This window comes from Alosa alosa, chromosome 7, assembly GCF_017589495.1.
Source record: "Alosa alosa isolate M-15738 ecotype Scorff River chromosome 7, AALO_Geno_1.1, whole genome shotgun sequence".
Lineage (NCBI taxonomy): Eukaryota > Metazoa > Chordata > Actinopteri > Clupeiformes > Clupeidae > Alosa > Alosa alosa.
The window spans coordinates 27,274,459-27,292,268 of record NC_063195.1 but is presented as its reverse complement, the minus strand read 5'-3'; the positions used below and the strand labels follow the sequence as shown (position 1 = coordinate 27,292,268).

Below are 17,810 nucleotides of genomic sequence, written 5' to 3'. Positions count from 1 at the left end.
TTTTTAAAAGTCAAAAGAAGCAGGTTATTTTGATATTGCTGTTGTATAATTGTATAGGGGCCGATGTGGCACAGCTGGCTATGTCACCCATATCACATTTAGGTCCATGGGGACCCAATTCGCCTCTCTTTCCCACTTGCTTTTTGTCACTTCACTGACAATTAAAGGTAGGCTACTGTATAAAAGCTCATATAGTGTATATATAATAATGTATATGTGAGTGGCCACACTGGAAAAAAATACTCACAATCAGCTTATGTGAGAACAGCCGTGTTCAATTAAGCTCACAGTATTTTAGTGACTGCTATTGCTGAAGCATCAGCCCTGGTGTGAAGCCCTCCTCGTGTGAAGACACAAAGTAAAGACAAGCGAGTTTACCTGTGCAAGTTCACAGAGCAAAGGGAACCGTCAAAGGCAACCAGTCCTATTGCCTGTCACACCTTAATGGGAAAAAAATGACATCAATATATATTGTGTGTGTTTGAATCCCCTTCCTTGTAGCATTCCTTTCTGCATTCCACAGTGGAGAGAAGTTCACCTGTTCTACATAACAATTATATTTCCTTTTATTCAATAATTTATATTATTAGCAGCAAACTTGAAGTTACTTTGAGGTTCATATACTGAAACTTGAGGTTTAAGATATTAAATTTACTTATTGTAGGTTTCTCACATACTGGAACTTCAAGTTCCTGCTTTCAATCCTTTTTCACCTAACAAAACTTATATTTGTTGAAATGACATATTTAAAAATGGCTGCCATGGGCCCCAGGTGTCAAATCCAAGGGGCCTACAATTCTAAATGTGATCAGACCCCTTTTGTGAAATTTTTATACCAAATTGTAATGTTTTTATCATAGTGATCCTGAACTAATTTGATTATTAGTTGGTGACTGTCAGTTGGTTAGCTGTCAGACAAATTTCTTTGCATGTTTATGATAATACTGTGGCCTAAATTGGAATCACAAGTGAAATCTGTGATAACCATCTCACTGACAAAGAAGCACACAAAGTTGACTACACAAACACAATTTTTTGGTAGCCAGACCTTAAACTTTATTATTCATATCAACAGGACTCACAAAAGGGACTTGTTTTCTTCTGAGCCGATCCTCACTTGCAGCAACAACAAGCAGCGTGACTTTACAAATAGCATCACACAGATCTACATCCGCACACCTCTGGCAGACTATGACAAAACACACTCTCACTAATGTAGTGCACTGATGAACTGGCATCTCCTCCTCAACACCCCAACACCCAACCCTTTTGCATGGTAACCACATAGATGGTGCTCCCATCGAAATGACTACGGACAGTCGGCGATAATGAATGCATGGCATTGTGACACTATTACGAGCTAGGGAAATGGAAGAGACAGGAATGCTCATTCAGGGGTCACGGACCTTAGGGCTCAGGGATCAGCAGGTTCTCATGTCCTCGTCATGGAGCTGGGAAAGGTCAAAAGGTCAGGAGAGCATCATCAGATTTAAACTTTTCAATAATTCTGGTTAACTGGCCATCATGTCACAGTTACATCATCATTTGTGCATTCCCTTGTTATATATGTATCTATGTACAGTATGTATGTGTATGTGTATGTATGTATGTATGTATGTGTGTGTGTGTGTGTGTGTGTGTGTATGTAATGTATGTATGTATGTATGTATGTATGTATGTGTGTGTGTGTGTGTGTGTGTGTGTGTGTGTGTGTGTGTGTATGTATGTATGTAACGTATTTTACATTATTACTAATGTCATTCGAATGCACCTTAGCAATGTTTCGGCTCTCGATGCTAGTCACCGCCACTGTAACCTACAGCAATCTAGAAATCTCTGTTGCGCATACAACTCATATGGCATATTACTGTTTTGGTTCGCCAATGGTTTTATGTAAGTAGGCTAATTAAGAAAATACGTTTCTGGAAATGTTTTCATACAAATAATAAAATGTGCACGCATTTGAAAATGATAAAATGTATGTTTATGTTTCTTTTATGTTTAATGTTAACTAACGGCACAAAATACTGAATTAAATGAGGCTACTGGTCAATCAGCTGTGATTAAAAAATCAATTAAATACTATTATTCAAATAAGTTATTCATATGGAGTGATGAAGGATAACGTAGGCCTAATAGCGTGTCATGCCAACAGATTGTGGATTGCTTCCCCCTACAGACCTTGTGAAAACGTTGTTAATTAAGTGTAGATCATTTCATTTCTACTTTTTTATCGTATTCATTTAATAACTTCACCCATGTTGAAGTAGCATGAATGTTAGGCCTACCGGCGGCGATATTTGAGCAATGTTTCTTTTGTGCAATGAACGCACTGCCTTTCATAGCACTGTCATGCCTCCACGTGAAGTGAAAAATCGATTTCTGAGCAATCAATGTCAACCAATTCAGCACCTTCAGGGTGGACAGTGCCTTGTACGTCGGAGGTAAGTAGCTTTTTGTAAGAAGACTCTTAAGGGACAGTTTGGGAACCAAGACTATAAAGGTAAACAACTTTGGTAAGGTTTACCTTTGGAGTTTTCATAGCTCGCTAAGAGTGAACGTTATCGGAAAACCGTTTTTTCCCTATCTGACAATGAATGGCATGATCTGGCAACAAACTGCAGAACCGTTTGTAAGTAAGACTACTGAAAACGTATACAGTATATACGTATACCGATCTCCTACAATCTCCCACATACAGCACTGTGTTACTTTTTTCTGCTGAAATTTAAATAAACTGCATCCTTTTGCATTTTCAATTCTAGAGTAAACTGATATATCGATAATATGGCTAAGTATTTTGAATCTTGTTCTTCGACAAAGGCACAAGGAGCTGCCATTCTGATGGCTTAGACATAATGATGAGTAAACAGTAAATACTATTGCCTTTGAGACCGCACTTTGGCAGGTACTCCACTGTGTGGTGCAGTTTGTTCAAACTGTTTCAAGAAATGCAATTGTGTTGTGCAAACATTACTGATGATTTAAGACATGCACCAAAGCAATTCAGACTGTCATTCATACCTACAGAGTAATGTATTGATATAAACGTCAACTACTGGCTTGTAAGACAATAAGGCCTCTACTATCAAGTCATTCTCTGCTAAGTGTAACCTGACCCTCTCCACAAAAGTGCTGTCTTTTGCCTCCTGTCTAACAAAGACATGTGTCTTTTACCTGTTTCTTCAACATGTAAAGAAGTGCTTCTTACCTGTCACAAAAGGAGCTATATTGTCTGTCTTACAGTGCATAAGGAGCGTCTTACCCATCATGTCATAACACAAGGAGGTATATTTTACATGTCTTATCACACATAAGGTGTCACCTTAACACGTCCTGTCTCACATACACACGTATCTTTTTACCTGTCCGGCCTCTCATATACAGAGGTGTCGTCTTACCTGTCCTGTCTCCCACATAAGGAGGTGTCATTTCAACTGTCCTGTCTCTCACATACTGTAAGGAGGTGTCTTTTTACCTGTCCTGTCTCCCACATAAGGAGGTGTCATTTCAACTGTCCTGTCTCTCACATACTGTAAGGAGGTGTCTTTTTACCTGTCTTGTCAGACATAAGTAGGTGTCTTTTTTTTACCTGTCCTGTCTCCCACATAAGGAGGTGTCATTTCAACTGTCCTGTCTCTCACATACTGTAAGGAGGTGTCTTTTTACCTGTCTTGTCAGACATAAGTAGGTGTCTTTTTACCTGTCCTGTCTCCCACATAAGGAGGTGTCATTTCAACTGTCCTGTCTCTCACATACTGTAAGGAGGTGTCTTTTTACCTGTCTTGTCAGACATAAGTAGGTGTCTTTTTACCTGTCCTGTCTCTCACATAAGGTGTCTTTTTACCTGTTCTGTCTCACTGGTAAAACTTCAGCTCTGTGTCGACACAGTCGAAGAAGAGATCTCCCAGCTCCTCGCCGGGAATCTCTCCTCGGAGCATGGCGGCGATGTCAATCAGACACTGAGATTCCAGGTAGCGAAGCGTCTCCATGAGGACCTCTCCAGCTTGCTGCAAAAACAGAGAGGAAGGCCAGAGTCTGACACACGGGAGCCAAGAGAGCGTTGCCAGCTAAATATTGTGTGTCAAAGCAGGAACACTGAAAAACTCAAACTAGAAGGAACACTGAAGGTTCATTTTTATGGCTTCGACCTCCAGCTAACCTCTGGCAAGATTTCAAAACACCACTTTTAAGTTTCAGAGATAACCATCTGAAATATTGACACTTTGAATGTTCCTTCAAGCGGTCGCGTGCAATCTCATGTGTTATTATTAAAATGGCCATTTAAGATGTCAGTGTGTGGCTTTCCACTTCCACCATGGATGTTCTCACGCACCGGGTTCTTCTCGATGGTGTGCTGTGCTTCCTGGTGAGCTTTGTACAGATCGTGGTTGCCGGGTCGACGCCGGGCTCTGGAACCAAGGGTTGTTTTTGCTGGGCCGCCGGGGCGCATTGAGGCGAAAGGGCGACCCTGGTGACCGGGATCATCAGCTCCGAGAAGATGAAAGGCTTAAACACGGACCTGTGGGCAGAGGAAGTCGGAAGAGGCACTCGTCAGGATGGTTAGGAGTTATAGGAAAATGACTAAAATAAAGTACAAAGGACATGTGGAATGGTGAGACTTTGTGATGGAGGTTATCAAGAATTTTGGGCAGAGTTGAAAGAAGTAGTCTTACTGGAGTTAGAAGCATAGTTAAAATAATCAAGAAAGGGAGGCCCAAACGAGGCCCTAATGGCCTTCAGTGATCTCAAGCCTCATCTCTCTAGTTGACCTAAGCCTAAGGACTTGCTGTTTTCATATAGAAAATGGGTCGGGGACCTGGAGCTCGCGAGCCACCACTGGCTTTCTTTTGCTGCAAGGCCGAGGCTCTCGGACGAAATGGGTTGGTGAAAAACAAACAAAAAACAACTTGCAATCAAGGGATAAGCCTAGGCCTAGTAGAAGGCTTAAATAACAGTCATACTAACAGTATATTAAAATGACAAGGTTGAGGCTTTGTGGCAAATACGTAGGTCTATCTGAATAATTTAATTTAACTTTCCACCTCACTTGACTCCGTAAGCGTAGCCTGCACAATATTGTTATATTCGCGGCTCGTAGCCATGTCAATATCTAACAAAATCACAGATTTCCCTCCATTTCCGTTAACATTGATGTGTGCACTCATAGGCTAGATAAGAAAAATGTTGAAAAGGAAAACGTTCAAATCACTGAATGATCAGCTAGAAGGAATCGCACATCAGCTTGCAAGCGAACACAAGGCTGAAATGGGAACGCTTCCATCCGAAGACAAATCGATTTTGATGAACTGCCCGCTACATATCCTGTTACACTGCAACGAGTTAGTAGACCTATCGCTGTGTTATCCATGTTCAGTTCCACTTATGCATGTGAGATATCTTTCTCAGATATAAAAATATAAAGACAAACCTGCACTCGCGTTTAAATGATGAAACCCTGAATGCTTGCATGAAACTTCACCTCACTGAATATGAGCCAGACTACAAGGCCATCAGCAAGTCTATGCAGCACCAGAAGTCGCATTAATCTCTGGTAGGCCTAATGTTCAATTTCGCCAATGACATGTCAACGATAATTGAGTGTTGTGTTAACTTTGATGTAAGCGTACTTTGCATAGACTACCAAAGGACACTGGGAAAATAGGGGGTGGTGTTTAGCCTACATGGGAAGCCTAGAAAGGCCTATAGGCTCATTCCCATTTACATATCCAAGTTAAATATCCAAACTTTTTCCTGTAACTGTCTTTATGTGGCTCATCTGAGATTTAAAAAAAAAAATGTGGCTCTCCAAGCAAAAAAGGGTTCCCGACCCCTGACATAGAACATAGTTTGCGATGTCTGCCATATTTCCAGGTTTATATCTGAGTATTCCTAAAGTTATTTTGGTCAATCAGTTATCTGCCACATCCTTATCTATTTGTATTTTGTATATGGAATGGAATGACTGACCAAAGGCATTGTTGTTGTGAAAGCTTGAAACATGTTCATCCCTTTTTCACCCACCCAGCCCAGGGTTACACTGCAGCAGCAACAACAGCTCCTGTAGGGGCTACCTAACTCTCACATCTCACCAGTGTCCGGTAGTCAGACCTTTGAGTGTCCACCAGTTGCTAATTACAGCCTAGACAACCAGGTGATGGTCCTCTGAAGCCTACAAAGCCTATCAGATTGTCATTTCTGCAGGGGGCAATAAAAAAAAACAACATATGCCCCATAACTAGCCATTATGCTAAGCCTCTGTCCCTGAGGGGCAGAACAGACCTGAGGTGTGGAGGGCAATAAAGTTGTAATACACATGAAGGAGCAGCGGAGGTAATAAACCTGAATGCCCAAACTAATGTGTCCCAGGCTCCGTAGATGCTTATCAGCTCCTGAGGCCATGTTTGGAGGATGGAAACGCAGCGTTAATGTGCTGATGCCTCGCACTAGGACTCATGCAAGCTGCTGATAATGTGCACTAGCCAATTAAAGCATGTAGCGCTAGTGGTCCACGGGGCTAATAATTAGGCTGGCAATCGGAATCGGATTGCCAATTTGAACCCCAGATGGTCACTTGATGTTGTGCATCGTGCCCTCAATTGGACAAGGCACTGCATCTGCATTGTCTGAGTCCACTCAGCTGTAAAATGGGGACCAGCTTCGGCTGGTTACCTGCGATGGACTTGCAATGGACTTCCCTCCTGTCCAGGCTCTCATCCTCTTAGCACCACAGCAACTGGACGTAAACACCGGCCCCGTTAGCCACTGTGGCTAGGAAAGGATTAAGTAACGTTGCAGTAAACGTTCATGTAAAAGATGGTGGGACCCCCTACCTGGAGGGGTCCGGGGTGGCAGTTAAGAAGTGTACGCAGGGGTATGCCGGGTCGCGGGGCAGAATGGACACCATGCTGCCCGTGGTGCAGAAGCCACCGGAGTCCATGCAGATGCCGCTGGGCTTGTCCCTCAGGATGGTCATCATCACCTCAGCCGTGACCGAGCCTGAAGGACACATCGAGGAGGAGGGGGAGGAAGATGGAGAGGAAGAAGAAGAGAAAAGAAGTCCTAAGACAGTTCACACCATTGAACAAAACCTATGCTTTGTAACATATGAAAAGAACAAACATATATGTATAATTTTCCTTCCCCGACCACTGTGTGAGGCCCCCTTACCATCTTGTCCTTTAGGCTACATAACTGACAACTGCTTGCTGACTTCTAATGGTTTAACTGGTCACAACACCACCAATCTGTCGTTAGAGACTCACACATTCTGTGCATGCTTGCTTTTACCCCCACTCTCACACAAGTACAGAAAACATCATTCACGTAAATAATCAGAAATATAGAAAACGTCCGTTCGTTGGCATAGCCTCCCTTGCCTTTGACCCTTTGACCTTTCCTGGCCTCGGAGCTCACCGTCGTGCTGACGCAGGAGCTCGGTGCCGCCGCGGTAGCGCTGCTTGGCCAGCTCCATGCGTGCGGGCGGGTTGTCGGGGCTGAAGGTGGCGTTGAAGCTGAAGGGCTCCTGGCCGTCCCACCACCCCTGTGCCTGGGCCACGGAGCGCAGGTCCGGGTGCTCCAGAGAGATCTCCGTGTCTATCGTCAGCTGGTTGGAGATGTTCTTCACCCCGGCTGCTCACGGACATACAGGCAATACACACACACACACACACACACACACACACATTCACATATTAACACATATATCCACATACAAAATGCATACCGTACATAAATGGATACATCCACACAGAGGGAAACAAATGCACTCACATGCACACACAAACGCCTACATACCCCCACAAACAACACAAAGGAGACATGCTAAACAATCGCAATCGGATTCCTGTAACTGCCCAAAGTGCCATTTTATTTTCTCTTATGGACAGACTCATAGTGAACCAACTTCACATAACTTACAGTCTTTTAGTACCTTGAGCTTTCACATGAAAGACATTTTAATCTGCCAGCACATGATGGCAGACAGATGAAATCCACTTGTGTGTGCATTTCAATAACTTCAATTTTTTTTTAAAAAATGTGGATATTTGTCCAATGGACTCCCAATGGACTACTTTGGTGCTTCAAACTTTAGTATCCGCACATGGACAACGAATGCAGAGCCTTTGGGAGGAGAAGACTACAACACAGGAACGAGGAGCAAACATCAAACGGGGCATGTGACTACATGCAGCAACACATGCTCCGGGTGTCTTTGATCTGGTTTAAGTCTGCGCTTTGTGTGAAGTACCTGGATCTGTTAGTCTGCGCATACAAGTGCTGAAATCCAAAAGCCACTGTACTAAAATTGCTTTTTTGTTCAAAGCATTGGAGACAAATACTTTCAGTCTCTCTCAGATTTGCAGGATTTTTTTCAGTTGTTCATGTATGTTTTCTATAAGCAGAGTAGAGCAGAGCAGAGTACATTTCTTAAAAAACAAAAACACACCAAAGAATACAACATGGAAAACACCTAATGTCACTCACGAAAAGATCATTCAAAGACATCTTTTTATTCTCATATAAACATTCACGTACAGACTGCATAAATTAACGATGACATCCTGTTATGCATAATTTTGCAATTTGAAATAGTTTTTCAGGACACTGTATTTTAGAAATTGTTAATATGTAGGACATGGATATATATGTATATACAACATATGAAAAATGTAGGCTCTGTGATATTTAGCATATGTATGTAGTATGCTTTGTATTTTTGTTACTATTGAACTATAAACCTTTATAAACCTTTTTTACAAACAAACACACACACACACACATATATATACCGGTATATATATATATATATATATATATATATATATATATATATATATATATATATATATATATATATAAACACACAAATAACCCGAACAATATATATATAATACTGTATATTTAATATTTAATAATTTTGTTTACACTGACTCGACATATAGGAAGAAATAATAAAAAAGCAATGTCTCCATCTAAAGAATCCAAGGAATGAATTCTGAATTCTGAAGAAGTATGCCTGATGAACTACATTTGCAGTATGTGTGCTTATTATTCAATACCGGTACTTCACTGACATCTTCAAAACAAACCTGGTAAAAAACATGCAAGGATGTGATACTGTTTCACCTCATTTCCAACAACAGGCCCTAACTCCCCTATACCCCAGGGAAAACCATTAGAGTGTGTTCCCAGGCACAACATAACACCTACGGTTTATCTTCGGAATACCACTGTGGCTTATGCCAGGAAAACAACCTTGTTTGTGATTTAATGGTACAAAGAAGTAATTGTGTGCACATCCCACCTTCTGGCAGGTGCAGGAAAATTAAACTTGTTTAAGTGAAAAGGTGTAATATCTGCAACACTGCTTTAAACTCTCATATTTAATGTAAGAGGATAGGCAACGTTTCGACCCTGCTGGGTCTTCTTCAGGCAAAATCATTAAATATGGGAGTTTAAAGCAGTGTTGCGGACATTACATCTTTTCACTTGTGATTTAATTGTAACCAGAATGTCATATCAGCATACTGTACATGTGTAACCATAAAAAAACTCCTATTGCACTTGTGATCTGTTATACGACCTTGGAGTTTTCCTGGGAGTCATGGGAAATTCAAATTACTGGAAAAAGTAGTTAAAAAGTAATTTGGCAAGATAATATTTGTTAGATGTTATATGTAACACATGATTAGATAAATTAAAACAGATTTAAACTTTTTTTTTTCTTTCAAACCTCACAAATGTGTTTGGATATGGTGGAAAGCATAACCTCAGCGTTGCTGAAGTAAACACCCACCCACACACCACACACACACACACACACACACACACACACACACCACACCCACACCACACCCACACCTCCCCACACACACAGCGGCTGTGTTTATCTGAACAGCTGTGCTCACCTGTGACCTGCTGCGCTGCCCAGAGCTTGCCACCGGTCTCCAGCACCCATGCCTCGGAGCGGTCCACCAGCAGGAAGGTGTTGTGGTAGCTGAAGGGCTCAGGCTCCTCCCTGCAGGGTCCACCCTGGCCATGCTGCTCAAGGAGCCCTGTGATTACATCCAGCGCTGCCCGGGCACTGCACCCACGCTCCAGGCCCAGTCTGCCCACAGGCGGGGAGGAGGGGGGGTTATAGTGGAGGGGGCACAGAGTCAATAACCATGTATGCATTATTTAAGTGGAACTTGTGCATTATTTGAGTGTAACTTGTTGCTCATGTTACAAAATATTTAAAAATACTATATTATAAATAATATTGAATATTTTGACATTTACATCCTTTTTGGCTTACTAAAATATTTTTTTTCATTTAATCTATTATCTTTTCACACAGAACCTATTCCATACGTGCCGGTAATAAACAGAACATTACGTCAGTTGCCAGACCAATACCACGTGTCCATGGATGGCAGCACAGCCATTTCCTTCCCTTTTAGCAAACTGCTCATAGCAGCAAACCAATCAAACCACAGATGAGCACCCTGCCCAGCCCACTCACCGGACCAGGTCCATGCCCAGGAGAGCCTCTCCGTCTCCCACCGGCTCTTTCGTCCACACGGCCTCGTTACCGATGCAAACGCCGTGCTCGTTGGCCCCCATCTCCGCACCCCACAGCCAGGCGGGTCGACTCAAGACCACGGCATGGGTGCGTTCCACCTGGGGGATGGAGATATACGTGCACTGCAGAGAATGGAAGAAGAGAGAGAGAGAGAGAGAGAGACACACGCAGGGATAGAGGGAGAGAGAGAGAAAATAAAAGGAGAGAGGCAGAGCGAGAGAGAGAAAGACAGAGAGGCAGGCAGTGAGAGTGAGAGAAAAAACAAGAGGAAAGAGAGAGATTGACAGAGGTCAAGTAAGAGAGGAAAACAGAGACAGACAGAGAAAGAGAGAGAGAGAGAGATTTAGGGCATCCTGTTAACAGTGGCGGAACTCCAAATGATCACTGCTGGCTCCTGGCCAGAGGCCACCTGGACTGATGAGTGGCAAGAGTGGGACAGTGGAAACAAATACGTGGGAATGTGGGGAACCTGAGGAATTACATCAAAGCCCACTCATGTGCACTGAGAGGGAGAGAAATGAAATGTGTTAATGATGAAATATTTTATTACCTACTTGTTGCTAATAAAAAAATTCTTGCTCTGTTTAGGAACCATAGGCCTGTTAAAGTTCTCAGCAAACTGTGCAGTAAGACCAATCTAAATGAATCACTATGGGTGCATTTTTTTTCCATTATAACATAACACCATAGGGCATTTATTTATAGAAATGGGTCTATAAAGCAAATGTGAGGCCTACTTTAACAGTGACACCTAAAGGGGAAATTTTGTAGAAAATCTCAAGGAATATCCCCACACTGGTTTTTTTAGAGTATTACCAGAAGTGACGTTTGGAGCCTCACACTCTTCATCAGTACTAGTGTGTGGTGATAGCCTATTCCTTGAGATTTTCTAAGGCAATACTTTTTATCCAGCACCTGTTTTTGGATGTGCGCACGTAACGTTTTTGGATTACAGAGCATTTCTTGAACATATTTGACACAACATAAGGCAATTTTGGCTAAACTGGAACTAAAGCTGTGATTGTAAAAACGGGGTCTGAATGAAAACTACCCCGAGAAGAGAACAGTCGGAAGTATTACCTCCACCGAGGCACCAGGAGGATGGGAAGCGGCAGGATAGTAAACGACCTCCTGGACCTCGTCTCGGGGACGGTCCGAGTTCTTGCCGAATATCACGTGGTCATCTTGGGAGCCGGGGGGCAGTGATACGAAACAGTCGCATGACCGAGGCGGCTCAGCCATCCTGAGTGAGAGAATAAGTAACTTATTTCAGAATCTATGTTACAGTAGGCTAACATCGACTCTCAATAATGTGAGTCTAACTGATCTACATAGCTCGCATGCAAAAAAAAAAAAAAAACAGACTTGAGGAATGACTTTTAATGAAAATATAGCCTCCACTTTGGAAAGCTAAACAGCCATTTACTCAGAGTTTCAGTATGCTTTTATATTTTCAATTAAATGTCAAATGGAACAACCAAATGATTACAGCAATCCTCTGTGACAAATGAGACAGCCTACCTGAAAATATTCCATAGGCCTACATTTGACCATGAGGCAAGGGCGTAGGTTTAGTCTCAGCTTCGGTGGGGACACATCCCCAACACAACAATACCAACATTATTGTTTCAATACCAATACTAAGTGAAGAATCTCGATTTCAATACTTTTACGATTTTTTAAAATTGGCTTTGGTTTGTGTGATTTGTGAGATCATTCACATCAGTGGCAATCATAGAATTTGATTGACCCTCCACACACACACATACACACACATAGAAAGTGATGGTTGTCATCAGTGTTGGGCAAGTTACTTCAAAATCGTAATGTATTATGTATTACTCTTTACTGTCATTTCAAAGTAATTTGTTACATTATAATATTACTGTATCTGAATTGTAAGGCATTACACTACTATTGTATTACTTTTACCAAAATATCTAGAAATATGGATTTGGAATTCTAAATGCAGTTTATTATGCTCAATGCAGCTCATTGCACTTCTAATGGGCCGGTGATGTGGTATAACATAATGAATGAGCTAGGCTTAAGGCTAACAACAGTAGAATGCAATAGAAGCGCAGTGATGGCTCATGATGCAATACAAGGAACAATCATAGACAGAATTTTGTTAAAAGCAGACCGAAAAGCAGTCGAAGTCTGGTCAATTGTGATAGAAATGCTGTAACTTTAGGCTTAGGTCTACTCATTAAAATCAACAGAGAGCCCACTACCAGTATATTGTATAACCCAAAACTTAGGAGCCGTTTATACAAGAGCGATTGCGAAGGAAAGGCGACAAAATATTTTATCATAAGTGCCTTTAGTTTTACGGCGACCCGCCATCGGGGCTTGAAGGCAAAAAAATCTGAAGACTCCTTCCAGAGTGTAGAGTTTTGAAGGCGACCGGGTTGCGTCTCCGTCTAAGCGGCTAAACCAAAGATCCTTGATTACCTCTCTGGCTAAACTGTCAAATTAGAATGTCTGCGGCGTGGCGTGCAGGGGGTTCTATCACACCACCACCCAGCGGTCTGGAATGCATATCAATCGAATATCACATACTCTTGCGTCTTCATATAAACAAAGATTTCCCCTGAGAATGCTTTCTGCGTCTAAACATAAAAAAAAAGCGATAAAGCGTAGCCTTAAAGACATGTCAAGATAGGCTACACAGTGCCGCTGCTGGCCATTTGGTGCCCTAACTGGTGAAATACAGTATTAACCTAAGTATGTCATCATATGGCCAACTATAAAGATGTAATCTGCCTGTTCTCAGGGATGGGTAGTATTTCTGAAACATATAATATGTATTTCAAATACAAAATATTTTGTCATTTGTATTTTATTGGGTTGAAGGAAATGGCTCTGTATTTTGTATCAAAATACTTTATTGGTGTGTATTTTTGTATTTTAAAAAAATACTGCAAAATACTATATGTGAAAAACACTAAAAAAAGTAGATACTACACACAGGTGTAATGAATAATTGGTAATTAGGCAACAATGGTTTATGTTTATCATAATCAGCTAATGTGAGAACAGCTGTGTTCAACGACACTCACAGCTTTTCAGTGACGGCTATTGCTGAAGCATCAGCTCTGGTCTGAAGTATAAGTAAGTATATAAGTATAAGTATACTGTATATACTCTTTTGATCCCGTGAGGGAAATTTGGTCTCTGCATTTATCCCAATCCGTGAAACACACTCAGCACACAGTGAACACACAGTGAGGTGAAGCACATACTAATCCCGGCGCAGTGAGCTGCCTGCAACAACAGTGGCGCTTGGGGAGCAGTGAGGGGTTAGGTGCCTTGCTCAAGGGCACTTCAGCCATGCCTACTGGTCGGGGTTCAAACCGGCAACCCTCCGGTTACAAGTCCGAAGAGCTAACCAGTAGGCCACGGCTGCCCTGAAGCACTGGTGTGAAGTCGTACACAAGTAAAGATGAGCAAGTTTACCTGTGCAACTTCACATAAGGACACCGACAAAGGCAACAATGTCCTATTGTCGCATGCCAATCTTTAACAGAAAAAATTTCAGATATCTCAATGAACCACAATGACATCAATAGATGGTAAGGTGTTGAGTGTGTTTGAATTCCCTTCCTTGTAGCATCCTTATCTGCATTCCACAGTGGGGAGAAGTTCACCTTGTTTAATTAAATAACAATTATATTTCCTTATTAGCTGCATACTTGAGGTTGGAGATATTAAGGCACGTCAAGTTTCTCACATACTGGAACTTCAAGATACATAGCGTTATGATTTTCTTATTCTTATTCTGCTTGCATAGCCTACTTTAAAATGCAATTAGGTCGCGAAGACAGTCCGAAACATTGCAAGCTCTGTATGGAGTTGCTTGAGTAGGCTAGCCTACCTGGGTCATTTGGATCAGCCGGGCGGACCGGTTACGTTATGTTGTTATGAGTGCGAGTCAGTCGAATCAGCCGGCTACATGAGTGGATCTGTAGACGAGCGAGTAGCCTAGTTTCTACTTGTGTCAAGGTGATAATAATAATAGGCCTAATGAGAATAGTAGTAGTAGTAGTAATAATAATAATAATAACAACAATAATAATAATTTATTCACTGCAGGGCATTTCTACGTTCCTGTATCTATGTCTACATTGAAAGTCAATTGCTTAGGCTAGGTTAAGACAATAAATAAACAGTCTGGCTCAAACTGCTTTCTTTCCCGTGAGTGGGTGGAGGTTTTGATGCTATTATATTAGGCTATTTTATATTATATTATATTATATTATATGATATTATATTAGGCTACCTAACAGTATAGCCATGATTAATAGTAATATTAGTTGCCTAGTATTAGCAGCTTATAATACTTATTAGAATAGATTCCTAGTAGCCTACTATTAGTAGTAGTGGTAATAAACATTGTAGCAGAGTAGCATTAGACCTAGGCAAACTTTTCTATTGTTAACAAAACAACAACAAATAATTAATTATTATAATATAGGCTACCCTCTCTGTCAATAAGATCAAAGTTTCTGAACATGAGCACCAAAAAGATGAACAATGTGTGGATGCACTTTGACCAGGAGAGCAAAACTCTAAAGGCTAAATGCAAGTGCTGCAAAAACCTGGTTTCAAATCATGGAGGATCCACATCCAACATGAGAAGGCACTTAACGAAATGAAGCACCCCATGGCACTGCTTGAACGTAGGACTGAATTTCTTTGCGATTTAGCAATACTGACTCAAGTGACTCAAGTGACTCGTTCAACCCGGATCAGTTTAGTGAGTGACTCAGAATAACCTGGACCCTTAAAAGGAATCGAGTTTGACAGGCCTACCTGACTGCCAGTGCAAAGTAGCCTGTGCATTGGCACTCTCCATGCGTGTAGCGTGCGTGTCAGATAACCCTTCCCCCTCCCCCTCGGTTTTTCAGCCAATCAAATGACGTTTCTAGTACTGTCGTGCTGGCTGTCGGAATGATCAGCAGCACAAATAAGTTCGCTAAAATATTGGTGGGGACAATTTTGTCATCTTAAAATTTTGATTAGGACGAGTCCTTAGCGTCCCACCCTAAATCTACGCCCATGCCATGAGGTATTTTCAAAGCTTGTTCTAAATATTCTAAATTTGTTTTATCACAAACAATCCAGTTTGTTTAATTTCCTTACTGTATTTTATCTAGTCTATTTATTGATAAGGTTAATAAAGAAGACACTGATGAATTGCATGCTGCGCGAGCAGAGCTTGCCTACACGCCCAGCTTCGCAGAGACGAAGTTGCGTGTAGCATACTGCAACCTGCTAGTACCTCCCTAGTTCTATTATCAACACTAGACAGTTTCTGTTGGACACCAAGACGAACTCTCTGTAGTTCAGCAAATGAGTAAGCCCGGGTAAACTGAACGAATGAATCGCCACAAGAAGACGACTGCGACTAGCTAACTCCGGCTACTTTCAAGATGGGTGTTAAAATAGGAATTAACCACAGTTGCACAATGCTCTACTACTACGAGGCTTATCGGTTGGACGTAGCCTAATCTCTTGCAATCCTAATGACACAAGACGAGCACTTCGCGTGTCTTATAATCAGTGACAACACGTATTCTCTCTTGAATTTAGTAAAATACACTATCTCCCTCAAAAGGCTGTGACATTATCCACGCACTTCGGATGAACTCTGCATATATTGACATATCTTGCCAAGACACGGCCTACGATAACGGTCTCTTTTGCTGGGAAGATGACAGGCGGATCGAGCCATAGGCTACAAGATGTTGTGTTGATAATGCATACAGTTTGACTGTCAGCACTTCCTGGTGTACACGCGCGCAATCAAATACATATGTAACATTTTAATTCTGCAAAATTGTTACCTTTCTTTCGCTCAGAACCGGACCGCAAGCCTGTACGGAAGCAGGTTGCAGCGGCGACGTCACGTGACTGCACCCAAAGACAACCCAGTGTTCTATTGGTCTTCTCTGATTTAGCTATCTCGTGTAATGTAAAAGGTGTAACGTCCAGTAAAGTAGCCTAGGCTAGGCAACAAGGTGGCAGTCCAGTAAATATAGGCCTGGGTTGCGAGGTTAAAGTAGTCAGGAAAGAGAAAACTCAAGCCTAATTGCATAAAAAGGAAATCTCAGCATAGGTTACTGCCATGACAGGCTTATAGGCTACCAGATATAGGCTAGACATGAAAATAAACTTGGAAAGAATTTATTAAAAATGTTTCTATTCAAGAACGTTTCTGTTCAAGAGTTTCTTATTAAAAATATTCAGATGTCTAACAACAACAACAACAACATACTGGTGTAGCCTATACTAATTTTATGGGTTACAGCTCCACAGTGATTTCCCCCTGTAAACTGACATGGATTTAATTCAGAAGACCTTTGGCCCAACAACTCCCCAAAATAAATGATTACACTAGAAATAGCCTAACTCCATAGACGGAACACAGATTTGTGTATCATACGTTTCTTATCTCTTGTTCTCTTTCTCTCTCATCAATTATCTCATGTCACTCACAACCCCTGCTGATGTAAAACTATTGCCTAGAGTAGCATATTCACACAAGCTCCATGTCCAGCAGCTGCAATAGGGTCCCCCACTGTCACTAACACTGACTCTTAAAATCTCTTACCTTGACCCCGACCACCACTGACACCATACAGTAGCCTAACGCTGCACTACTAAGTGATTACATATCTCATTATGATTACATATGATAACATGTCTCTTACACTTTTTTGTCATTTATGGTTGTCTGTCTCGTCCTAACATGTTGTCTACTTATTGTGCTATAGTATTGTATGTATTTTAATTATTGTATGCCATGCACCTTGAGACCAAAATCTACTTGCCAATAAACCTGATTCTGATTCTGATGTAATTTATAAAATATTAGTCAGAGTGACCTTTAACACTTTGACCACATTTTACTGCTTCTCATAATTAAGTATTTGCACTTTTCAACGCAGGACCTTTACAGAGTAGACATTATTGGATATACAGTGTCCCACATTATAGTATATTGTATTATACATGAGTAAGGATCTGAATACTTTCTCCATCTTTCACCACTGTGACCTTATCATGTTAGAGTATAGGCCTATATCTGGACTGACGCCATCAAAACTCATTAAACTCTGACACAATATTAATTGACATGCCTATTTGTGGACAAAAATATATTCAAGAAGGTATTTTGTTATGAACATGAATGAAGGTGAGGTGTATTTTGTCAACCTGTTAAACAGCATTGTTGCGA

The 17,810-nt window shown here is 41.4% G+C and overlaps 1 protein-coding gene across 1 annotated transcript; it reads right to left on the bottom strand.

Annotated features, from left to right (window-relative positions):
• Positions 1-1,026: 1,026 nt before the first annotated feature.
• On the bottom strand, positions 1,027-16,497 carry scrn2 (secernin 2). Its single transcript, XM_048249178.1, is given in 10 exon segments — positions 1,027-1,451; positions 3,848-4,010; positions 4,337-4,422; positions 4,425-4,522; positions 6,834-6,999; positions 7,417-7,632; positions 9,912-10,111; positions 10,508-10,689; positions 11,648-11,810; positions 16,417-16,497. Coding segments are annotated over 8 exon segments (1,263 nt in total). The 5' UTR covers position 11,810; positions 16,417-16,497; the 3' UTR covers positions 1,027-1,451; positions 3,848-3,857.
• Positions 16,498-17,810: the final 1,313 nt, after the last annotated feature.